The 24,684-nt window shown below is 42.0% G+C and overlaps 2 protein-coding genes across 10 annotated transcripts in view; one reads left to right on the top strand and one right to left on the bottom strand.

The window, feature by feature from the left end:
• Nucleotides 1-721: 721 nt before the first annotated feature.
• Nucleotides 722-24,684, top strand: part of HNRNPAB (heterogeneous nuclear ribonucleoprotein A/B) — a 28,720-nt gene continuing 4,757 nt past the window's right edge. The window contains exons 1-9 of one of the 4 annotated variants that reach the window (XM_014253079.2): nt 722-880; nt 994-1,275; nt 4,166-4,334; nt 4,412-4,570; nt 4,974-5,105; nt 6,712-6,820; nt 6,914-7,066; nt 7,145-7,229; nt 7,485-7,808. In XM_014253079.2, the coding sequence (XP_014108554.1) occupies nt 1,031-1,275; nt 4,166-4,334; nt 4,412-4,570; nt 4,974-5,105; nt 6,712-6,820; nt 6,914-7,066; nt 7,145-7,215 (1,038 nt within the window). In that variant the 5' untranslated portion in view covers nt 722-880; nt 994-1,030 and the 3' untranslated portion in view covers nt 7,216-7,229; nt 7,485-7,808. Of the gene's footprint in view, nt 881-993; nt 1,276-4,165; nt 4,335-4,411; nt 4,571-4,973; nt 5,106-6,711; nt 6,821-6,913; nt 7,067-7,144; nt 7,230-7,484; nt 7,809-24,684 lie in introns of those variants that run through there. The other 3 variants (XM_005523537.3, XM_014253081.2, XM_014253080.2) reach the window with 3 other exon arrangements.
• Nucleotides 9,840-24,677, bottom strand: PHYKPL (5-phosphohydroxy-L-lysine phospho-lyase). Of its 6 annotated transcripts, none has more exons than XM_088063522.1 (13): nt 21,034-24,677; nt 18,485-18,817; nt 16,427-16,545; nt 15,532-15,691; nt 14,870-14,944; nt 13,987-14,095; nt 13,780-13,896; nt 13,503-13,585; nt 12,992-13,217; nt 12,574-12,728; nt 11,982-12,071; nt 11,629-11,759; nt 9,840-11,205 (listed from the first exon to the last, which is right to left on the bottom strand). In XM_088063522.1, exons 2-13 carry the CDS (start codon nt 18,514-18,516, stop codon nt 11,177-11,179), a joined length of 1,326 nt encoding a protein of 441 aa, XP_087919648.1. In that variant the 5' UTR covers nt 18,517-18,817; nt 21,034-24,677; the 3' UTR covers nt 9,840-11,176. The 6 variants fall into 6 exon arrangements, with proteins under 6 accessions (XP_087919648.1, XP_087919646.1, XP_014108550.1 ...); XM_088063520.1 differs by lacking the exons at nt 18,485-18,817; nt 21,034-24,677 and adding an exon at nt 18,106-18,211 and having other exon boundaries at nt 9,840-11,035; nt 11,149-11,205; XM_014253075.2 differs by lacking the exons at nt 18,485-18,817; nt 21,034-24,677 and adding an exon at nt 18,106-18,211 and having other exon boundaries at nt 9,840-10,026; nt 11,149-11,205.

Below are 24,684 nucleotides of genomic sequence, written 5' to 3'. Positions count from 1 at the left end.
ATTGTTACTTTTTGCCCACAAGCAAAGGGCTTAACTTTTAGGTTTTTTTAAAGATGTGTACGCTTTACCTATATATGTAGAAGGCAAAATCTGCCCCTTTGCTATGGATAAATAAGACATTAGGAGCTGTATCCGTACAACGTCTGGACTTCTCACCCACAACTTTGCCAACAAGGTTGACATATCCTTGGGCAAAAGGAATTAAGGCCCGGGCACGTGCTCAGCGCTCCAGCTCCCCGAGTTATGTAATATCCAAATCTAAGTTTAAAAACAACAAACTCTGGCCCCTCTCGGTTGCAAAACCAGCAGAGCTGGAAACATTAAGCAAACCTCTCGTCCTGGAGTAACTGACTCAGCGCCCGTAACACACCTCGAGCTAAACCAGGGCGGCACTCTTAAGTAAATACAGCGCTCAAGCCGCAGGCAGATGTTCCCGTGCGGAACCCGCGGGCCCGGGTCCGCCGCGGCCGAACTGTGGAGCGTGTTGGGAGCGGACTCCCGGCTCCGATCCGGATCCCGATCCCGCCCGGGGCCGTCCGGACCCCGCCGGCGACTCCCGATCCCGCCTCGCCCGCCTCTCCCAGCGCGGCCCTGCCCACCCCGTCAGGGCAGCCAGCAGCGAGAGCAGAACCCCCTGAGCGACAGGCAGTGACGCCCAACCAGAACTCATCTTGTTGCGGTGTGGCGCAGGCTCCGGCGCTATAAAAGCGGCCACGCGTCGCGGGCGCGGGCCCGAGTACGTGTCTGAGGGGGAGGCGGCGGTGGCGGCGGGGCCGGTGCGGAGTAGCCGCGGGGAGCGGGATCGGCTCCAGCACCAACACCGGAGCGGTTTTAATTAGACTTCGGTCGGCCCGGGTTTTATCGGGAGCGGATTTTAAAAGTGAGCACGAGCGGGATGGCGGCGGCGGGAAGGGGGAGGGGTGTGAGCGGACCGGATCAGACCGGCCCGGCCGGGGAGGAGCCGCCGCTCTGACCCGCGCTCGTCTCTCGCAGGCGCCTCTCGTCCCTCTCCCTCTGCGGACGGGGCACCATGTCGGAAACAGAGCAGCAGCTGGCGGCCGGCGCCACCCAGAACGGGCACGAAGCTGCCGAGAGCGCTGGGGAGCAGCAGGCCGAGACCGGCGGGGCTCCGGCAGCGGCGGCGGCGTCAGGAGCGGCGGGAGCAGCGGCGGCGGCGGGAGCCGGCCCAGCAGCGGGAACAGCGGGCACGGCCGCCAGCCAGAATGGGGCCGAGGGCGACCAGATCAACGCCAGCAAGAACGAGGAGGACGCGGGGTAAGCGCGGGCGCCATGTGCGGAGCCGGGCCCGTCGCGGCCCTGCGGCGGCAGCGCCCCGGCCCCGCTCATCCTGGCGGGGAGGGCGGCGGGAGCGGCCCCGCCGAGCCGGGGCCCTGCAGCACCAGCGCTTCCTTTGTTCTGGCGCTGCCTTTTGTTGGCGCCATGTGGCGGCTGGGGGAGGGGCGCCGAGCGGGGCTGTTGCCGTCTCACGCTGTAAAATGGAAGGGGATTTACCTCTCCCGCGTTTTCTTCATCCTTTTCCTCTTTAGCGAAAGGGGCGGATGAAAGGAGTTGCTTTCTGTTGGGGGAGGGGGGCTGGTTGAAACTTTGTGGGGATCGCATGGCCCATCGCCACCGGCGTCAGTGTAAATGTGTGTTTTATGTAAAGCACATAAAAAATAATCCTCGCCTTGGAAGGTAGCGGGGGTAAGCTAAGTATTTTTTAACGGAAGCAAAGGGAAAATCGGCACGATTGAGACGATGCGTGGGGTGTTTAAATCGGTAAGAGCAATTTTGGTGTGCTACTTCGCAGCATTGTCAGAAAATGCCTTAAGTCTTGGAAGGGATTTCTGGAGGAGTCAGTGTAGTTTCGCCGTGCTTTGGTAGTGGAATCCGTGTGTGTGCAAGAAGAATTTCTTCCATATCATATTTGGTCTGTTCATAAATACACGTACTTGACATGAACGTTACCTGGCTGTTTCTCAAGCAGGTCTTTGTTATTCAGGCTACCCTATGTATTTAATTGGAATTCCCTTTGTTACCGCTGAGCTCTGCACCAGAGGGTCAGATCCCTCAGGTTAAACAGAGAGCTGAAGCCAGTGTAATAGATTATTGACTATAAAGGAATGAGTAACACTTGCACAAGCTTCCCACGAACAAGGGCCGGATGTACTTTTTACAGACACTAGAAGGATTGAGAACCAGGCCTTTTAGCTATGTATGTTTTTTTCTTTACTGTTTCTAGTATTTTGTGCTGAAAAAAGGGTGATAGTCTTTTTCTTTCATGAACAGGAGATGGCAAGCTTCAGCCCCAAATCGGTATGAAACGTATCTTCGTAGAAAAGAATTCATTCAGAGGGATTGACCTATGTGAAAAATGTAGTGCCGTCCAAGGCACTGATTTTACAGTGTTTTGTTAAGAGCTAAAATAAGTTTCAATTTAACTGCACTGATACACTCAAGAGGGAAAAATGACTGCATGTTAAGGGTGCACTTGTCCAGTTTATGTGGCCTGTGAAGGCAAAGCCAAATACCGATATTTTTGTCTTAGTTTCAAAGGTTCAAAAGTTTTAAATATTCTGTTATTTTAGTTAGGTGTTAGTTTTTCCAGTTACAAAAGAGAGCACTGCAGATTGCAAAGTGTAACACAGACTGCTGTGGTAAGAGGTGAGTTTAGCATGTGGTAATGCCACAGCTCCAACTCAATGCAATAAAGCAGCCAAAGCTGCCTCCAGACAAATTCCTGTCATCCCCCAATCTCTTGATTGTTCTGTAAGTGTAGTCAGTGATGACAGGGTGTGCTGTGGAAGGTCACTGTCAGTCCATACAGGTTAAAGCAGCCACAGTCAGCTGTTGGGATGGGAAGGAATCCCCCAAGCCCCTTTCTTTGACCTCGTATTGAAAGGCTTAATGAACTTGCTAAGGCCATTCCTCCAAGGCTGTGCTGTAATGGCTGCAGGAAGCACACGCTTTACTTGGACCCGCTGCTTCCTGCTGCTCTCAAGAGCGCACAGCTTGGTCCTCTGAAAAAAACTTGACTTCAGCTGATAAAGGGTATGAAAAGTTTAAGAGAAAAGGGCAAAATCCCCGTAAGGTTCCCCCCTTTGCCTCGTGTACATAAACAGATGCTGATTATTGCAAAGTTACACATAAACATCGAAAGCCAATTTTATTGAAGCATAGTTTAATTTCTGAAGTGCTGCTACCTGCTAGTGCCAATCGAGGTTGCCTCCAAACAAGAGTAATGACAATTTAAACTGCTTCAGTCTATAGTTAGATAAAAAGGCTCGACTGCTTTTAAAAGCTTAGTTTGTTACCTTGGAAACTATGAAAATAGAAAATGCAGCCATGTTATTAATGTTTTCATTTTAAGTGAAGCATTTGAAAAATGCCTTATTGCCTACTATCACTGGGGTTTTTTTGTTACCTTCACTTCTGTATTGTGCCTTAAATTTAGTTCTTTGAGCTAGATACCCTCCTTCAGAGGGTATTTTGCATGGGAAAGTGGGCAGGGAAGAACTGTATCCGCTTATTTGGAATTAAGGATTAAGAATGGAGAGACTCCTGTAGTACTGATGAAGACAGAACAAGAGTCAATAACTAAGCAGGAAGGAGTGCACAACATAGTAGTTGAGGCCAGTCCAAAGTCCCATCTGTTGTAGGTGACTGTTGTTGGAGGTCACAGATACCTGGACTAAAATTTTTACAGCTATTTAACTGAAACCTAAGAGAGCTCAAATACTTTGTTTTTGATACCTTATTCTTTGCTGAATGCTATCAGAGCAGTAGGAATGATCCTAAGTTCTTTGCAGAAGCTGAGTTGGCAATACTTGGTGATGAATACTGCTTTCTTGCAAATTACAGAATACTTCCATTAAGAACATAAGTTACTGGCAAAGAATATTTCAGGCTATTCTTACTATTTCTTATATCCTATAATAAATGCCAGGGTTCATTGTGGCATTTATTCAACAAGAGGGAGGAGAAGCCCACCTTTGTGCACTCCTGTAATACCAGCACCTTTTGGTAAGATACAGGTGTTGCACTCAGAACAGTTGGTCCTGTTCTGACAATGCTGCTGAGGTGTGTACCACTGAGCATCTTACTGCATGTGCTTTTCTCTAGTGCTTCCTGAATCTGAATAGCTCTTCTCTCCTTGAAATTTCAGGAAGATGTTTGTTGGTGGCCTCAGTTGGGATACAAGCAAAAAAGACTTGAAAGATTACTTCACCAAATTTGGTGAGGTAACTGACTGTACGATAAAGATGGACCCTAACACAGGAAGATCCAGAGGCTTTGGATTTATTCTCTTCAAAGAACCTGGGAGTGTTGAAAAGGTGAATTTAAGCTTCATATTTTAGATCTTTAACTTCTAGGGGAAAGCTTTAGTTAATCATGCCAAACTGTCTTTTAGGTTCTGGAACAGAAAGAACACAGACTAGATGGACGACTAATTGATCCCAAGAAGGCCATGGCAATGAAAAAGGATCCAGTGAAGAAAATATTTGTTGGTGGACTAAACCCAGAAGCCACAGAAGAGAAAATCAGGGAATACTTTGGAGAGTTTGGAGAGGTGTGTAATGGTATCTTAGTAAACTCTGAAAGTATAGTCTTTTGTTGCTATTTAGTTTATTAATAATTTGCAAGTTTCAAAGTAAATTAAGTTTAGATGTATCAAGCCTTCTGTAAAATCCAGAAGTTTCCCAACTTGAGAGCAAAGGTGCACTTACTGCACTAGATGCTTCCATTGCTATTTAGATACCCGTCTTTAATTCATTTTAGCTGATGTTAAAATCAGTTTGAAGAGTTGCAAAATGGAAATCTCTGATTTGAAAGCTAGTGTTAGCATAGAAAGGCTTGCAACTTTGGTGTTGCATAATATGCATAGAGAGAAAATTTACAGGTTTGCTGTCCCAATTTCTGTGCATTTCTGTTCATCTAAACATGAGTCTGAAAATAGTATTTCATATCTTCAGATTGAAGCAATTGAACTGCCAATGGATCCAAAGACCAACAAAAGGAGGGGGTTTGTGTTCATCACTTTCAAGGAAGAGGATCCAGTGAAGAAGGTTTTGGAGAAGAAATTCCATAACGTCAGTGGAAGCAAGGTAGAAACTCTGACTTGTAACTCTGTTCAAAGATAATACCTCTACATCTATAACCTGAAAAGGCTTTTGTAGACCTCTTGTGTCAGAGTACCAAATTTACAATAAGGACAGCTTGAGGTTTACCGTAGCGGTGTTTTGCTGCTGAGTTCTGTCACAGAGGCTAACAAGGCTCTTTTGTATGTAAAGTATGTAATTGCATTCATTAAATATATGTGGAGAAATTTGCTTATGTAGCAGTGTAAGCCTTTCCAACAGGTAGATGCCTATTTTCAGCATAGATCACTTGCATAAATGAAAGCCTTGCAGATGCTTAACTTTGCAAGCATCTGGCTGAAACTGCCTCTCTGCTGGGGGGCAGCTTCAGCTTTCTTCTCTCTGAAGCCTCCCTGCTACTGAAACCTTGTCGTGTAAACCCACTACAAGGATCCAGGGAGTGAATGTACACTTACGGAAGCTTGTGCCTGGCCAGTTGGTTATGGGAACTACTGTAAGGATGGTGTGAGATGCTCTGAGCAGCTGACTGCTCATCTGAGGATGGGATCCATGAGGAGGGAGGCTCATGGATCAACAAATGTAGAGAGACTGGAGGCAAATGACGTTTGCTGGCTGGAGGTGTCCCTGTTTCCTTGCTCTGATGCCAGTGCTGGCCACATAACTTCAGAGCCCTAATACACTGGGTTGTACTGTCTGATACTGACTTGGATTGCATTTGGTTTAAGACTGGTCTTGACACAATACAGACCAAATTTTGGCAAACTTAATGCAGTGGAAAGTCACTGGTTAGCAGTGAAGTTCGTTTTCAAGAGCGATGAATGCCTAAATGCCAAGACAGCAGAGAAATTTCTGTGTCATATTTATGACATGTTTTTGTGTTATAGCCATAGATAATTAAAGCAGATTACCTTAAAAGTTCCTGTGGTGAAGAACTCCAAGCCAGACTTGTTCAGGTGCTCTTGTTCCTTTTGCAGCAGAAGTAGCTTTAATCTTGGACTGTGCACAGATCCAGGAACTTGGTGGTTGGCTGACAGCTTGAACTGTAGCCTGGGAACCTGTCTTGGAAATGTCAGTTCTGGTTGGTTTTACCAGTTAGTATTTGATACATGGTGATTCCAGGCATTGGTAGGGATGTATGGTACAGTCTGTCCACAGACACTGTATAGGGGTGTACAGTGGCTGTCAGGAAAACTCGTTCTGGTTTTTGGCATTTCTCAGAACCTTGTTCATTCAGTGCCGGTCAGGTGAAGCAGTCTGATAGCAACAGCCTTGTGTCTTTGAGGTTGTGCCAGGTGAGAGGGCAGCCTTGTGGCTCCTATAGGAGAGGTGGCCTCAGCACCTCTTTCCATGGTGAAATTGATGGTAGGGAATAGGCAAGATAAAATGCCCTGAAAGCAGTGGCCTCTTGGAAAAGCTGACAGTGAATTACCTTTGCCCAGGTGGCACAATAAATTAGATGCCCCTGGATATGAATTAGTGCTGCTCACCTGACCAGAAGCACAGCAAGTACACCTCCTTTGCCTCCAGAGTAACCTCTGGCTTCTCCAGGTACTCAGGTTGGGCAACACTGCTTTGAGACACTTTACATACTCTTCCTTGTTTTTATTTGCAGTGTGAGATTAAGGTAGCACAGCCGAAAGAAGTGTACCAGCAGCAACAGTTCAGTAGTGGTGGAGGAAGAGGTAGCTATGGAGGAAGAGGCAGAGGTGGAAGAGGCGGCGGTAAGTACCACACACACTACTTTAGTATGGACACATTCTAAATAAGTTGTGTGTACTAAAATGGGATTTTGTGGATGGTTTTCCCTTCTATAGCTCAAAGTCAAAATTGGAATCAAGGTTATGGCAATTACTGGAACCAGGGTTATGGGAATCAAGGATACGGCTATCAGCAAGGTTATGGTGGCTATGGAGGCTATGATTATTCAGGATATGGGTATTATGGATATGGACCAGGCTATGATTACAGTAAGTAAAGAGAACTGTATTGGGTATAAGCAAGCATAACTAATTAGCAGTTTAATGCATTTGTTCTCTTGTTCATAGGTCAAGGCAGTGCAAATTATGGGAAGACACCAAGACGTGGTGGTCATCAGAATAACTACAAGCCATATTGATCAAACTTATTCAGGTATGCAGTGGCATGGTCTCTTTTGGAAAATGACTGCATAGGTTTTGTATACAATGCTGTAGATGGATACTTCAGTTCTGTACCAAATTTAACTTTACAATAAATTTCTATGGCCTGTTAAATGTGCATCTTACTTGGAAGAGCTCCCTGGAAATGTTTTACATGTTTAATACTTACCAATAACTAGTTGTCTAGACAGTGTGGTGTGTAAATTTCAGCGTTGCTGAAGATATTAATTAATGATTTTATTAATAGGTTAAACTGAAACTGATTTTGAGGGTCTGCTTAAAGCTGCAGCTCTGCATCTAGGGACTGCCTCTTGGAGTTAACTATGGACTCTGCATTACTCCAGTTGTACAGAATGAGATGCATCTTAGGGAACCAGTGTCACTTTCCACCTTTTTATTTTGTATTGTTTTTGTGTCATACATTTCCTGTAAGGAAGTGTTAATTTTACTGTACTTTTTGGTACCTTTTTGGAATCTAATGTATTGTAAGGTATTTTACATGTGTTCTGATTCACCATGACATGGATATTGAAGCTATCCTAGCTTTTGAAATAAAAAAGGCGTAATCTAGTGTCTTGTGCCATTCTTCAGCTCATGTGTTAGTAAAACACCAGTATCCTGTTCCCAGAACTTAGTTCATGGCAGTACCTTGATAGATTAAGAATTGTGCTTAAATGTTTTTAATCTTAAAACTAGAAGGCTGTGTTGGTAGTTGTGCTCACTTGCAGTTAAGTGGCAGTTAAAACCTGCTGTCACTTCTGCCTGGAGGTTGTGGAGGAGAGCTCAGGTGAAAAGCCCCAGCTGTGGTGGGGCTGTGCTGGTGTGGTGGTGGCTCATGCTCTAGGCAAGCACAGAGGCTCAGAGCTAACTGTAGTGGTGTCTGCTTTGGGCTCTGCTTGGGGGAGCCAGAGCTGTAGGTTTTAGGTAGGGCTTGGGAGTCTGGACAGCATTGCAGGAGGGAGCCAAGAGGTGTGCAAGAAGCTGGCTGCACTTCCTTCATATTTCACTGTCTTGAGTCTGAGACTTGTCTGCAGGTTAATAGGATGTATATACCTGCCTTGAAAAGCAGGTTGGACAGACATTAAATTACCAATGCAAAGTCTGAATTTTTGCAGTCTTTTTTGTATAACAGAAAAGGCTAAGAACTTCCACTGCAGTTGTGGGTGGAAAAAAAACATCTCTTTCTCTAGAGATGAGTGACCAGCTAGAAATACTCTGTTTTTGACTGTACTGTTAGTTTACTGCTATTTTAAGGCAATAACTGTCATGTGATTTGCCTGTCTTGTTGCAGAATATAAGCAGCAAGCTCTACTGCACAAAGTAAACTTCTAATCTTTGTTGCAGTGATCAATTTAATTTCTAATCTCCTTTTAAAGCTAAAATATGGCAATTTTTTTTTCTTGTAACAAATTCTCTTTGAACAAGTAACACCCAGAAGTGGAACCAAACCAAGTAACTAAGAAACGAAACAAACACATGTTACTCTAGTGACCTTTCCAGTTTGTTTTTTTTTTTTTAACAAGGTATGCAGGTATTTCTGCGTGGACTAAAATCTGCTGCTCCCTGCTGGCTGTTCTTGAAAAACTTGCTTGTAAATTTACAAGTCTGTAAGATGCTTCTAGTGTTAAGTGGAAGTCTTGAGTATTAAAAAAAAATAAAATAATCAGATTTTGTATCTTTTCAGCTGGACTATGTAACCTCCAGCCCAACTTACTTGCACATAAAAAACCAGCAGATCACTGAAACAAATGAGTACAGTATTTAAAAGTATTAATGTCTCAAGATTTAAATACTTTAATACATACTTAAAGTATTTTTTTTCTGTGAAATAAGGGGTAGCAGAATATTTTTCTAGCAAACACTTGGCCCTCCAGTGGGAAAATTGCATGGTACCAGGACCGTTGTGCTGCAGTCCTTCTGGCTAGTAGTGTGTCCTAGCAAGAGTTTGTCAGCTGGTGTTATTGTGGTGGTTTTTGTAAGTAGGTGGTCAGGTAATTCTTCCTTACCAGGTGATGTGGCCTTAGGCAGAAACTGAGGATACTGGTACTTAAATGCAGAGCTGGCTTTTCACTTTCTTCTTTGCATGAAAAGTTTGTAATACAAAGAACCGCCTGGTGAAAGTAAAGGCTTGTATACAAGGTTGTTGCTTATAGCTGTAATCTACTCTTAATTTACTAATCCTACTTGGGTATTTCTCAAGGACAGACTGTGTTTGTAAGAAGTGGTTTGGGAGCCATATCCCTCAGCTGTCTGTCCCTCATGTGTTTGATGTTAGGAATTCGGAACTGAAGTTTTGACTTAACCTGGTGGCTGAGTGTGTCTGTTGAGTATAGTGCATCTTAGGGACCTTGTTCTGCCATTGGCTGCTGAAACTGGCTAGAGGAGCCTGGGAAGGACTGGGTGTACTGGCACCTGGAATGGTATTTGCGTAGGTAGCTGAAGACTTAAAAATATCAGAACACCCATCAGCTCATCCTAATTTGAAAAAGTCATAACCTGAAAGTGCATCAATTTAGAAAATGTATTTTGTAGTGGCCACTAGAAAGATCCTCCTTTATAATTGGTTTAGATATGATGTTTTAAATAAAAGCCAATTCCACACTTCCAGAGTTGAGACAAGCTCTTGTAAAATTTATTTCTCCTAGAGCTTTTACTAAAAACAAGATAAGCAAAAACAGAAAAATCAAAGGTGACTTATCTGGTCTAAGACATACTAGATGAAGATTAAATGTGCATTATTATAGTAGAATAATGTTTCTTAGTAGTAGACCTTGAACATTGTTTGAAACCTATGGAAAGAAAATAAATGTTACGGGGTTTTTGTAAAAGTATCATTAAAAGAAATTACTTCATTGCCTCATTTTCGCTTACATTATATGTAAGTGTCTTACTAGTACTGTACTAAGTAAGAGGCTTTGCATTCTTGGTTTCCTGTAGAAAATAAAGGCATTTTTCTTGCTTAGTTTTAGATTACAGACAAGCACATTAAATCATTAGGCCACTAATTTGCACTGGCACTGTTAAGTATTCTTTCTGTTCCTAAAAGTAAGTAATATAAACAGCTGTATGTCTTTCCATTAACTTGCTAAATAAAATATTAACACATTTTTCTTGTGCCTGCTATACTAATATTACACTGAACTAAAAAACCTGTTTCTCCTTAGCTCAGGGCCACAGCACTGTGAATCTCATGGTGGTTGAGGCCACTAAATGATTACACTGCTCACAGTGATCACCTTAGGTCCATTTCCTGCCCAGCTATCCTGAGTTCTACTAAACATGTGGTTGTCTTTTAGACTAGTTTGAAGATGTACTAAGTGTACCAAAGGGTGTTGTGTACACTGTGCTCATGAGTGTGCAGCAAACTTGAGTTGCAGCTAGATGTTTTCTTGGCAACATATTGAGGGACCTCAACAGATGAAGACATAACAAGACTTTGAAGACTTAACAGGACCAGTCTTTCTCTGATACCCACAAACTTTTGAGTCTAGGGGTGAATGGATTCTGAAAAATGAGATACCAACTGTGAACCTGAAATGACTCTTGAGGGGAGATCTGCTGAGAAGTGGTTGAGCAGCTGGACCAGCTTCTGGCTGGAGCCTGAAGGCACTGAGCAGCAAGCAGAAAAGCTCTGTTTGTGTGGTTGCGCAGTCATTTGCATGCTCTAGAGACAGTCATGTCTGGGACATGTTGGCCCTCACAAACAAGTGATGCACACAGTGTTGCTGTGTCAGATGGGAGGTAGTTGTGAATGCTGGATGTACATAACTGTCCGTGCTTGTAGATTCCCAGAAATTCCTGCAAATTTTGAGTACAAGCATCTCTGAGGAAGCTTTATTCTGACAGAGCTTGTGAAGTTCTGTTTAGGAACCTTGGCTTTTAAGTAGTACTGGGTGACTATAGGTAAATACCTGCTCAGGTAGAACAAACTGGTGTTTTCTAATGGTTCAAACATTCTTTTTCCATATCTGGAGAGAGAATAAGCAACAACTTAGAAAACCCATGACTTTGTGACATTTTTTATACTAACTTTCTTAATGCTATGTGTGTAGAAGTTGTATAAAAAGCTAAGTGGCAAAAGTACGTATGTTATGGCTTTCAGGAACATGCAGACATCTTTTACAAATTATGCTTGTTCAGATAAGCTAAACATTCAAACCTGGGTGAGAGAAAAGCTATTTTAAAAGGTACATGCATCTGTAGAGGATGTAGTTTTGTTAGAAGACTTCAGCACAAAATAATTGAGAAGGGAAGGCTGTGTTGTGTGCTCAGCATTTACCATCTTGGCTCCACTCTAGCATTTCTGAAAATCAGGCTCAGTAACTCGGCATTGTCTTCAAGAAAGTTCAGAAACCACCCTCTATTTTTGAAGGTTTTGATAATTCTTTTACCTGTTAGTATTTTGTCAATTGTCTCCACAAGAAATTTCGCATCTTCCATGTTAAAACACATCGGGGGTTTGAATTTCAGCACATTTCTTCCTGGCCCATCTGTACTCAGTAAAATATATTTTTCCTTAAGTCTGGAAAGAGCAATAATAAAGAATTGTTCACATCTGCATGTAGTTCAGAAAAACTTCCAAGCACCAGCCCACAGGCTGTCACACAGTGAGTGCCTTTCTACATTGACTGGTTTCAGTTTTGGCCAGTTTGGTTGTATTTTAGCAACTCCTGAGTGGCAAGGGTAGTCTGTCATTGTGTGCTTGCCTCCCATGTTGAGGAACTCACAAAACTGTGCCATGTACCTTTTTATTAAATCTTCTGCTTCTGCTGTGGCTGGAGTCCTTTCTGCCTGGTCCTTGATTAAGTCCACTCCAATGAATAAGCCACAACCCCTGTAAAAGAAATAAAAACAGTCTGCGTCAGAGGAAGGACTCACAAATGAACTAAAAAATTGAGTTTTTTTTAAGGCCAGACCTTTACTGCATGAGAATTGCCTGATGTTTGGCTACTGCTAGAAAAGAGGTTTTGCTGAAGAAATGTAGTAATGTAGGCTTCCGTCTGCTCACACTGGCAGCACAGGACAGGATCTTTAAGCATGCTTTCCATCTAGCTCATCACTTCTGTACCCTGTGCATTTTAAACTTTTGAGTTCAAACAGGAAAGTGAATTCCTTTAGCAGCTAATAAATTGATAAAATAGTACTGGTGCAGAGTGGCAAAGTATATGAGACTTCACATAAGCTCAAGTTTGTCTTTCTTAATTGTACAGGAGGCTCTTTATTTTTGCTGAAAACAAAATTTAATTTATCAAAAAATTTATCAAAATTTGTTGGATTGAACTGTTGGACTGACGGAACCAAACAGAAAACAAAAAATGTAAATAAGGTACTGATACCTGACATCACCAATGATGGGATGCTTGATTTGCTGGTCCTTGAGTAGCTTCATCAAGAAATTGCCTACCTCTGTGGCATGAGCCTGAAGGTGTTCCTTCTCAATCACATCTAACACAGCTAATCCAGTGGCACATGAAACGGGGTTCCCACCAAACTGAGCCCAGGAAAGGAAGACACAGAGCCATAGAAAGGGAAGAAAGATGTAATCATGTCACTGAAAGTGTAGCTTGAGTGATACAAGGAGCATACTATCACTTATCAGAGCCAATATATGGAGTCACGCACTAGAAACATAGAAATAGTACAGTAAATACAGTTCCTCTTTAGTTACTGTGTAGTAAATACTAATAAAAACACAGCATGAGTATCTAATTTTAATCCTTAGACTCTTACAGAAGTGGGCAACTGTTTACTTACTGTATTAAAATACTCCACTCCTGTGGCTGCAAATGCTGCTGCAATTTCCTTTGTTGTTGCTACACAAGCAAGCGGATGCCCGTTTCCTATCGGTTTCCCCATAGTGACAATATCAGGTATAAAATCTTCTCCCTGAAGCTGGAATGCCCAAAAGTGCTTGCCAACCCTGCCAAAGCCAACTTGAATTTCATCAGCAATAAATACGCCTCCTGCCTTGTGCACATGCCTGTAACATAACAGATTTGATTGTCTCTAAAAAGGAAAAAGAACACAGCATTTACTGTTTAGGAACGTGCAGAAAGTGTTACGTTGCAAACTTTGAGGAAACAAACATGTACAAGCCTATATTGTATGCTGTGTGTTTATAAGCAGGTCTTTGCCATATATAAGGTTCACATTCTAACATGAAGGCATGGGTAATTTCCAGCCTCTCAAGCTCTATGCTACAGCAGGCAGAGAAATTATCTATTTACCAAATACGTTAAGTTAAAGACAATGAATGACCACTTACCCTGCAACCTTCTGAAAATAACCTGCTGGGGGAATGATTTGACCACCCACACTTGGTAGAGATTCAATGAAAAATGCAGCAATCTGAAACACAGCATATAATGTTTGAACACAATACAGAGTTGTGGAGCAAGCTCTTTGACCTCAGATGGTTTTTGATTATTAATGTGATCTTTTCTTTTTGACAAGTCCATACCACTTAGCTTAGTAACTAAATTGCACTGAAAGGTACATTCTTTTCTAAGACAAGACAAACACTCAAGGAAATGATGTTTTACCTTTCTGCCTCTCTTATGTGCATGCTCAATAATATTTTTTACTTCATCAGCATAGGCTGTTACTGAATCTTCATGGTCTTCTCTGTAAAGTCCCCTGTATGTGTCTGGAACAGGAGCCTATGCAAAGGAACAGTATCCTATACTCAATACATCATACAAACATCTTCACTCAATTGACAAGTAATAGGTATAGGCTGAAGTACATACCACGTGGACCCATTCCTTTTGTCCTTCTAGATTTCTGAATTTATATGGGCTTATGTCAATCAAAGATGTCAGATGTCCATGGTAAGCACTTAAAAAACAATTGGCAGAACTAAACAGTAATTTTCTCAGTATCAAGTGTTCTTTAGTATATTAGCATTCCGAATAGTAAAGAGTAGCCAGTTGCTATCACCTGGTAGGAAATTCAGTAACTTAAGCTGAGAACAGCTCTGCGATTTCTTTTCTTATCAGTAAGCTTAGTACTATTTGGATTTTTTTTTTTTTTTAAAATGTTAGGGATGCAGAGGGACAGGACTTACCACTGGTTTGCCTGCACCAATGATTGGAATCACAGCAGGGAACACCTGGGCAGTATCACAAGATTGCAGAACAATGGGAAGGGCCTATTTCTAAATACCCTCCAACAATGGAGTTTCCAGTGACTGTAGGCATACTGTTCTAATATCTGACTCCCTTCATGGCAAAAGACTTTTTTTCTATGTCTCATCAAAATTCCTCAAGTTCGAACTGAGGTCTTTTTTTCCTGTCACCATACATCTTCACACCTGCATCCCATCTTTTTTGCTCCTTCCCATGAGACAGTTGTAGTTGCAGTGAGATCTGTCTCCTGCAGCTGAACAAATCCAGTACCTCTCACTACCGTGGCTCCCTTCCCATTGTGGCAGGCCACTGCTGGCCTCCTTCCAACAGCTGTCAAGTACTGGAGAACCCAACCACAGCTCTCGGGGTTGGGCTGGCAAATATTGAACCGAGGGAAAAATTACTTCCCTCAGCTTCCTGGTTACAGTCTTGCTACTGCAGGAGGATTTCAAAAATGCTCTGATCAAAATTGAGCCTTGTACCCCCAAATTGCCAATATACTCACTGGTCTAAAACAATAACATCCTCATGTTTTGTGTACTGCCGTGCCAATCTCAGGGCAAGGTCGTTGGCTTCAGATCTACAATGGAAAAATTCAATAATTGTTTCATTGTGGATATCTTGAGTTTTGAAATCTAACCTCCCTTGCACTGCTCCTTGTGTCTGCAGAGAACAGACAGAACTCAATGCATGTTATGCACAAATTCCTTAATAATCGGCACTCACTCGGTAGGACTGTTCACCAGAACAGAATCTTAAAAATACATAGAGTACAGGGACTACTTCAGGAACAGTTTGGCTTTTTTTTTCTCTTCTTCCAGATGAAGCTTAGGAGTTATACACATACATACACACACCCCCAGCAGAAGTAATGCACTGGTATATTTAATTTTGTGAATAACTGTCAAGTCAGAAGATAAATCAGTCAGGAAACTAATACAGCAGATATTTACATTAATATTTTGTGGTCCAAGGTCTTAAAAATAGAGTAAAACCATTCTTAAATAAAGCACAAGTTTAGGTAGAGAGCTTGCAGAACCAAACCCATGTTTTTGTCAGTATCTAGTCATCCACACCAGACAGAAATTGGTCTGCCAACAGAAAGCGTGTACTTGTCTGCATATACCTAGTAAAGCCCCAGTATCAATTCTAACATACACAACTTACCCAGAATTCAAAAAATAGAAGATGCATAATTTCTCAGGCAGGGTTTTTGAAAGTCTATCTGCATAATCAACCAAGTTGTCATGAAGGTAACGAGAATTTGTATTTAACAACTGATTCTGTTCATAGGCTGCCTTTACTACATCAGGGTGACAGTGCCCAACTGCAAGAGAATGTGGAGAGTGGTTTGAGAGTTCTTCATATTACTTCATATTATTCATTCGCACAACAGCTTAACACTTCTATTTCTCTAATAGTACACAGATCATTATCAGTAGGGTCTTAATAATGGTACATCTTGTAAAAACATTTTTGTGCTCCTCAGAAAGTTTGAAGTTGCCTTCTACTGTATTTAAGGTTTGTAGTACTGGAAATTGATACGCTAAAACAAATGTCTGATTTGATGCTTGGATTTAGGCATTTATATAGTTCAGGAATTTGGGAAGGTGCAGATAAGCTTTAGTATCAAAGAATTACTAGCTCTGGTAAGATTAGGTTAGAGAGATTTCAGATCTGTAAGAAAGCAGCAGTCAGTTATAAACAATTAAGGCACTGTGCTGAGCAGTGGTTCTATGACTGTACACTTAACAGTAACTTTTACAAAAGCATTAAAATGCCATTTGTTAGTTTTACACTGAGGTGCTTGAGTTTCCATGGAAAAAAACTACGTTTTAGACACATTTCTAGGAAGACAGGACAGGAAGGAAGTGTGGAAAGGAAAAGTTCAAAAAAACTGTAATTTCCCAAACTACACACTCAAGAAAGTTTCCTTCCACTTTTCTAATTGAACATCCTTTCCCCCAGCACAGTGCAACTGTAGTAAAAGTACTGATTGTTCTTTGTTCTGCTTAAAAAACCACAGCATCAAATAACATCCCATACCATGACTTTAACTTACCGTGAGCAACATTGTTTATGCAGTCAAGGTATTGTCTCCCATTCTCATCATACATATACTGGCCTTTTGCCTTCACAATCTTCAGTGGATCATTAGAAAAAAACAGCTTGCAAGAAGAGCTATGACAAACATCAGAAAGCAAAATAAATCTTAGTGCATTTAGTTTATCCTGCTGGTAAAATACATTTCTCCTGTTTGCTGGCAGAGTCATCCTGCTTTTGGCCCCTAAAGGCCTTGTATTCAAATTTTCTTAGATTTACAGGAAAAGGCACACTCCAAACCTGAAAATCCTACTCTAGGATCTAGCCACAGCAGTAGGACTTGCCTCTATAGTTTAATCCTGTCTTAACTGCAGTTCCTTACTGTCTGTGCTGTCTACCCTTTTTCTTGTTTTGTGTCTCTTACCTTGTGCTATGTTCTTTTTATTATTCTTACCATGTTCTTGCTATTCCTGCCAACGTCCTGATTTTCCAGATATTTGCTGCAGGTCATTGTTACAGCTTCACTAACCATAGCTAGAACACTTGAGTGATTTTTATAAGGCTGGGTTTACTTTAGTGCATATGTTTTGTCTCTTTTTAAATTAATTGCCAAACAAGTAAAATGGAAACACATCTGCCTTAGTAGGAGTTGCAGAGATTTGACTCTGAAGGGCAGTGCCAAACCTCAATACTTCATTTAGTAAAAGATGGCTTATACAGAAATAATTTGATGATAAATACAAAGCCATTGTCAAATGGATGACAAAGGACAATAGTGAAGTAAGAAAGTCCTTCACTATCCCTCCCCAACAGGAATCTTGATACTTTCTGTGTGAGCTGGCAAAACAGTTGGGGGTTTCTGTAAGCTTCTCCTAACTTTCAAAAGATGCTAAAAATGTGCTTGCAGAGGCTGGGTCTTTGTTGCCAGTGGTAGGGCAAATCAGTTACAAAAATACTTAATATCCAGTTTAGTATTTTTTCAGGTGTGTGTAACTGGCATAATTCTGTTTCAGCATTTACTTTCAGTCCAACTTTTGTATTTACACAACACGTAAAGGTAGCCTTGGCTTTGACTATAAATTATATGAAAAAATTCCCACCGTTGAATAAAAGAGTTGTGTTGCCATTCTTGGTAGTGGTCTACAGAATTAAAACTTTTTTTAGGTTGGTTGAAACACTACTAGTAATTGGAAGTTTAGAACTGAGTCTTGTCCCTCATTCTGTCAAAGAGAACAGACATTTGTTGTTAATTCCATCACGGTTTTGATACAATTAGTTTCCTGAAAGACGGGCTATAATGGTAGGTGAGCCTGAACCTCGCCTGGCCAGCACTGCCTCCAGCCCCAGCCATGCCTGCGCCGGGCTCACAGAAAACGCTTTCTTAGCAGTTCAGACTCTGTAAACAGCCAGCCTCGGTATCATACGGGTTTTATAGTGCGGTTCCGTAATCCCCCTCCTTAAGAAAAGCTAATTCCTGTTAATTACAGCAGCGCACCGTGTTGTGCGAGCGCGGCGCTCCGGCGCTGGTTTCAGCCCGGGCGCGATGGCGGTGCCGCCGGGCGGGGCCCGCGGGCTCGGCCCCGCTCCCGCCACGTCAGGCGGCATTGCCCGCCCGGCCCCGGCCCCGGCCCCGGCCCCGGCCCCGGCCCCGGCCCCGGCCCCGGCCCCGGCCCCGCGCCGCCCGCCCGCAGCACTCACCCTACGAGCTGCCGCCGCAGGGCCAGCGTCTGCTGCCGGGAGCGCGGCTGTGCCGCCCGCATGGCCGCGGAGCCGCCCCCGGGCCCCAGCGGGCCGAGCGAGGGGGAAGGAAGGGAGGAAGGAACGAAAGGAGGGAGGGAGGAAGGGAGCGGCCGCCTCCCGCGGGGGCCGGGCCGGGAGGGGAGGGGCGGCAGCGCAGGGGCAGGAGCTCGGCCGAGGACTCGGCGGGACGACGGCGCTTCCCCGCAGGCAGCAGTGGGGACACATCGGGACAGGCTGCGGGCCTGGGGCCCTGCGGGGCTGCTGGCAGCTCAGCCTTAAAATAGACACCCCGGGGGTTCACACTGCTCGGGTGCTTCCAGCCCCACGCCCCACTCACCTCGGAGGGAGGAACAGGCTCTTCAGGATCATTAGTACAGCTATAGCACTCTTCGTTTGAAATACACATCAAGGAAGTCTCATTTACAGTAGAAAATAATTTCACCGGGTAGCCAAGGTGGTACAACTGGAATAACTCTTCCATATACTTCATTGTTTAAGCAGAAGTAAACCCAGACTTTCACATGTTGTACCCGTGTGTTTGGTTGGTGGCAGATAAAAGCAGACACCTGACTGACTCCTTCAGAGCCAAGTAGGTAATAGTTAGGATTAAAAGAGGAAATGCTGTCAATCAGATTAGAATGATCTTCTATTCCTGGTTGACTGGAATTACCTAAAGAAAAATAGGAAGATAACCAGAAGGGAGGTTGTGTGATGGATTGAGTTCTGCTACCGCAGGTGTTGTATCCCATAACCAGTTGGGTTCATCGACTTGCCCAACTTGATTCCAGAAAATGATGTATTTTTTTTCCTTCCAAATACTACACATTCACATTCTTTTGGTTTAAAATGACAAACTGCTCTTAAAACTCTAGAAAAACGGAACAGATAAATTTAAAACTACACTTGGCAGACTTAGCTGACTAGATATAGCAACCAATAATTATCTCTAGCTGCAATTACTTGATAAAGACAGGAATTTAAATTTTGTGCAATATGGAGAATGCAAAACTAAATTGCTATGTACTTAGATTGTATTTAGTCTAACTCCATTGTTTCATACAGGTCAGGCTTTAAGTAACAAAAGACAGTGGAGAAAAATTTAATAATGGCTGTTAATCTTTATTTGAACTCTTGTCTGGTTAAGATATTTACTAGCTATTTATAATAACAACCTGAACATTTACAATTTGTAAAGTTTACTCTTGGTTACAAATGCAGAGTTCATTATACATATTCACACAATTGTAAAAGTAAACCTGTACAGAGAGACCATTCTAAAAAATCTAGTCTTTGCTTTTATTAAAAAAAGCACAAGAAAAAAAAGGTTTTTTAGGTCTCAAGGTAATGTATTGTCCATTACAGCTTTAAACTAGAAATACATGATGCAGTACTAATTAATACAATTTTAACATGTTAAAACAATGGATAAGAAATACTGTTATTGCCTTCATTTTTAAAGTAGTTGTTCCCCAAAGAAGAGTAAATAGAATATTTTTCGTGGCACATACATGATCAAAAACCACAAACAGTTTGCAAATGGAGATGCTAAGTACATTTTCTATAATTTTAATATCTATATATTTCTTCTCAAAGGTGATACGCAGAGATTTAGTCAGCTTTGTATAAAATATCATGTAAATACATTCAAAACTTATTTTTGGCAAACTGCAAACACACAAACAATCCTTACTCCTTTGAACAGCCTCCCTGGAGTGATGCAACTGCTCACATAAATAAGGGACACTTGCTTAATGTGGTAGAGGATTAAGCTCCATTGGCATAATTTCAAAACAAATACGGACAGATGAGGCACATGTTGCATGTATTTTTCTAAACTGTATACAGATTTGAGATACCAGCAAGTGCAGTTTCTCAAATGCTAATCTATACACCAGTTTTGTATTATTTCTATGTCCAAAGTCACATAATGCAACAAAGCAGGGGGCTTTCAGTTTTGTCTGTGGTATTTGTGCTGAACATTCTTCATATTCAGTATTTTTTATTATTTTAAGATAGCAGAAAAGGAAACTCAAATTGAAACACAAAAAGCTGTTATGAAATTGTTTACAAAACTGCACTCTGTGAAACAAACCAGCGAACACAACAGGCTCCAGATCTCATTTGCCACTGATGGCAGCTTATGACCTTTCCTGCTAAATTCAAAAACTCAGTGGATATCATGGGTGCTTTTGCTTTGCAAAACCAGATTCTATTTTTTAATGTAAGTGCAAGAATACAAGTTTGATAAACACTCACCTACACCTAATAAATTCCTGTAAAATGACCTTTTCAAATACAGTGTTTGACATTATAATAAAAAGCAGCAGATGGGATCAGTGTCATTTACACATAGTTGGGTCACCTCTGTTTTAGGTTTCTGTTCATTAATATCTAAGTTACGTAAGTAACCACACAAGTGAGCTGACACAGAAGTGAGCTGACTGTTCCATGAAACCACACTTAAGGCAACTTCTAGCAGAATTTAACAAAACAGGAATTGTTTGTCCTAAGACATAGGAATACCACAAATGTTACTAATGTACTTCTTATGCCGCTCTCTTATCAATAATTCAACTTTTTATGTATGGAAAACTTGTGTTTCCCAGCCTTCCTGTGGTTTCCCCCAGGCTCCACAGTTGTATACAATAATGTAATCTATTAAGTCCTTTGTCTTATCATATCTAACAGATTTTCAGCACTTATTTTTGCTGCAGGTTACACAATAGTCACACATTCTTTGTGTTGTGCCATCTAATGGGACACAAGCACATGGCAAAGTTGCAGTAGTTCACCTGGGGATGTGAAAGTACTAAAAATAATTTTTAGCTTACAAATATAAATGACCACCAGGGAAAATAAAGTTCAGGAAATGGATTTTTTACTCACTGGTTTGCTTCAGTCTGCAATAGATTTCAATTTCCAAGTTGGGCTCTGGAGTATTTCAAACTGAACCAATTATGGCCAGGTCCAGTGCAGTGCCAGGGACACGGTTAAAAGGCAGGTGACTCCAGTAAATGACACTGAGACTGGACTAACTAGAGTGACCAGATGTTTCTCTCTGCCCCCTCCTTTTTGTTAAAAAAAAAATAAATTAAACATTGCAAAAGAGTCAAGAAATATGCTTACATAAACAGTGTCCTGTAAAGTTGCCAGGTTCATTGTGTGCCACAGTGATTGCCTTGGCAAGTTAAAGTGTCACAGGCCTTTGGAAATTATTCATATATGTAACTTCTCTCTTGAAAAATCTTCTGGTTAAACCTCTGCAAGGCTGAGTGTGCTGCTCAGCATGTTAGGCTGTCCTAAACAGGTACAAACCAGGTGTTTCAAGGCAAACAAAGCAATACTGAGGTTCTTTCCACCCCTGGACACTGCTGAGGGCAGGGAACTCCTTCCTCTGTTAGAGCACATTTGAACCAAACTCACTTATCTGATTTCAGCCACATACATGCACTATATCTCCAGGATGAGTGGTTTGGGGACATTTAAATTTTTATACCTTATAATCATTTGTAGTTATTAATATTTTGCATATATTAAGGAGAAATCTGTTGCCTACAAAGGAAATAATTCAGAGCTTCCATGCTCAACATTTTAAAAATAGAAATGTGTCAGAAGGCCTACTATAGGTAGATTTTATTTGTGTAACACTGTAAATTATCTGGGCAACAGTGGGACTGAAAAAACATGAGAATACAATGGTATTTCCCAAGAAAGAAATAACAGGTTTGAAAATAAAATGAAGTTTCTATCCATGCACTCCTGGGTTTACAAATATCTATTCAAACCATAAAGTTACACAAAAATCACGTCTGCTGTAAATTAAGAGACACTGTCACAGCATAAAACTTGCATAATATCTGCTTCTCTTAAAAAAAAAATCTCCTCTAGAGGGCAGAATTGAACCAGCAATCACTGACCGGGGAACACCCCTACAGTGCACATATTACATGGACGGGCCAGGGGAGTTATTTACCATTATTATAAAGCTGGAAACTTTCTGGCATCTTAATAGTTTAATTAATTTTTATTACTTATTTTAATCAATTGTGCATTACAACGTGTGAGTTCTTGCATTCTTACCCAAGAGCCTGCTGTATTTGTCTGAGTGCAAAAACGAAATTTTACCCAGGGTAGTGGTTACTATAACAATCTCAGCCACAGGTGTCATTTTCCATGTATTTGCATCACTGCATGGAATATCTTAAACTGCTGAAACCTCCTATGTGTTTTGCTGGTTTGCTTAAGGATTTCAAATTCTGAATTTATGAAATTACAGAAGACAAAAGCTCATCTAAATATTTTATCTATTGGTTTCCTAAAAAGAAAACACATCAGAAAGTAGCTTACCATTAAAAGAAATGTTCTTATTTTTAAATACACACAAAAAAATCCATACAGAAATAAATTCATCACCATTATATATACAGGAAGTGTCAGAAGCAGTGCACACAGGAGAGGTGGCTCCCCATATCTTGATTATGATGTTTTTAAACTAAAATACTGATGAATTGACACTTGGGAATAGGTTTGGTTTGGGGTCAGATCAGGATTTCTCTGCCACCTGTTTTGTAATCCAAAGAAATATTCCTGAACTCACTGGCCAAGCCATGACTGAGCTGCAAAACTCTTAATTAATCTCATTTATCCCCATCAGAACAGGCCAAATTATCAGGTTCACGCTCTGGCAAGTTTTCTTTCAAGCTGTCAAGGTATGGAGTTTCCCACATGGGTTTTTTTTCCTTATTCTCTTCTTCCCCAAATCCATGCTACCCAGAAGCTTTAGGGGAACGCTCCCCATAAGAGTTGGGTGCAGCATCACCAGCACTGACACAACCACAGCCAGCAGCAGCTCCAGCCTCAGTCACGGAATGCACTTGCTGTGTCTCATGGCATGGCAGGCCTGCCTTTTTCTTTTTTTTTGCTGAAAAACCTTTTAGGGGTCTCAAGTGAGTTCTTGTACCCTTATGATTCAGTTTGGGAACTTTGCTTCCAAAACCAACTGGGCTACAGTGTGTTAAGAGAGAGGATGTTGGTGGTGATGGTCTTTAGCTACAGTTTGAAATGGAAGAAGCCTTAAAGAAGGCTGTGTGTCTTCTATTCCTGCAGCAGTCATGGTTGGCTTAACCTCAGGGAAAGTATTGTGCTTTCATAAGAAGGTAAATTAGAGGAAGGAATTTTGTTTTGTCAACTAAAAACCAAAAAATATATTTGCCTGAGTTTCAGATTCTCCCAATATCACTAACTTCATTGTGTTACTCAAAATGTCTATTGATGAATCCATGAAGTTACACCAGGTATTTCAGTGATCAAGAAAAATCAGTGGCTCAGTCACAGACTGACCCACATTTCGTAAGCATTAGCAGCCTCTCTGCCAATCATCTTCATTGCTCCTGACATAGAGTGGTAACATTCAGCTGCTTTTTGGAATTGCTGTAAAGCAGTGTCAGATTCTTTCAAACCAGAGGGGAAAACAAAAGAAGAGAGATTTCTTTGGGGGGGGGAAAAACGCCCTAAACTTTGTGTAAGGCTGAGATAATGATTGAGTTTTGAGCAAGACTGCCAGTACTACCTAGAAGTAGAATTTGTCTTCATGAGCTATTCGCAAAGTCAAAATACTCATAAAGACCCAGATAAATATTTTCATATGGAAGGAGAAAATAATCATGATCTGTCATGAATTTGCAGAGCAAAGCACATCTTTATAACTCAAAGCAGTAAGATCATGACTGCTCTGTACTTAACTATTCTTATAAATATATTTGTGTGTAAGGCATGTGGAAGTCTAAACAGATTTCTGTGTAATCAGTACAAAACCCAACAGGTCCTCTCATAAAGTCTGTTGATCTGAATAATATGATTGATAATCACAGAATGGCTGGGCTTGGAACGGTCTTTAAAGGTCACCTAGGTCCAACTCTGCCATGGGCAGGGAACCAGGTACACTCTGTTCAGAATCTAAAGGCCAAATGCACCAATCTCAGCAGTGCCAGTGCCAGCCCTGCTGGGGGATCCATTCCCAGATCTGCTCCCGGGAGCTCTGTTCTCCACAGGTCTCTGCTCCTTTGATGATGAGGAGCTGGTAGAGTGGATGTACCATCCCCAGGCCTTGGAGACCTACTGCTCATAGCCAAAGTGGCAAGTGTGCAGCAGGATCTGTACCTGCCAGCATTCCTGATGGGAGTGGCAGCAGCAGGAGTCCAGAGAAGCTACTGCACGTGAGCAGTGAGTCCAGTGTCCTGAACATTCCTGACTGGAATCATCATGCACAGATGATCTTTGTACATGCAGAACCAAGGGCATTTGCCAGAGAATTTCCAAAGAGGATCACAAAAAGATTTGGTAGCTGAGGTGTAGCACTGCTGGGGGTGGATACAGCTGTACTCCTGTGCTCGAGTGGTCATTCCAGCCTTCCTCCATTACAAAGAAATGTCTTGGGTGCTGTGGCAGCAGAGGCTCTGTGCTGGGAGGGGGATGGCAGCCTTGCAGAGCGGTAAGAGGGTAAAGCACTATTCTGGTATTCTGTGTCAATGTTTTGCA

Source organism: Pseudopodoces humilis, chromosome 17 (assembly GCF_049639895.1).
Source record: "Pseudopodoces humilis isolate 2021_Gansu_Grassland_sample_001 chromosome 17, ASM4963989v1, whole genome shotgun sequence".
In the NCBI taxonomy this organism is placed as follows: Eukaryota; Metazoa; Chordata; class Aves; order Passeriformes; family Paridae; genus Pseudopodoces; species Pseudopodoces humilis.
Note: the sequence above shows the minus strand (reverse complement) of the source record. Positions and strands in the feature narration are given on the sequence as shown.

What these genes read in the sequence shown, in the direction of transcription:
- PHYKPL (XM_088063519.1), bottom strand. Translation starts at nt 18,167, where the DNA reads ATGCGGGCGGCACAGCCGCGCTCCCGGCAGCAGACGCTGGCCCTGCGG. An exon ending in CTGCGGCGGCAGCTCGTAGG is followed by an intron (nt 16,546 to 18,105) that starts GTGAGTGCTGCG and finishes TGTTTGTCATAG; the next exon opens with CTCTTCTTGCAAGCTGTTTT. An exon ending in GATGTTATTGTTTTAGACCA is followed by an intron (nt 14,096 to 14,869) that starts GTGAGTATATTG and finishes ATTACTGTTTAG; the next exon opens with TTCTGCCAATTGTTTTTTAA.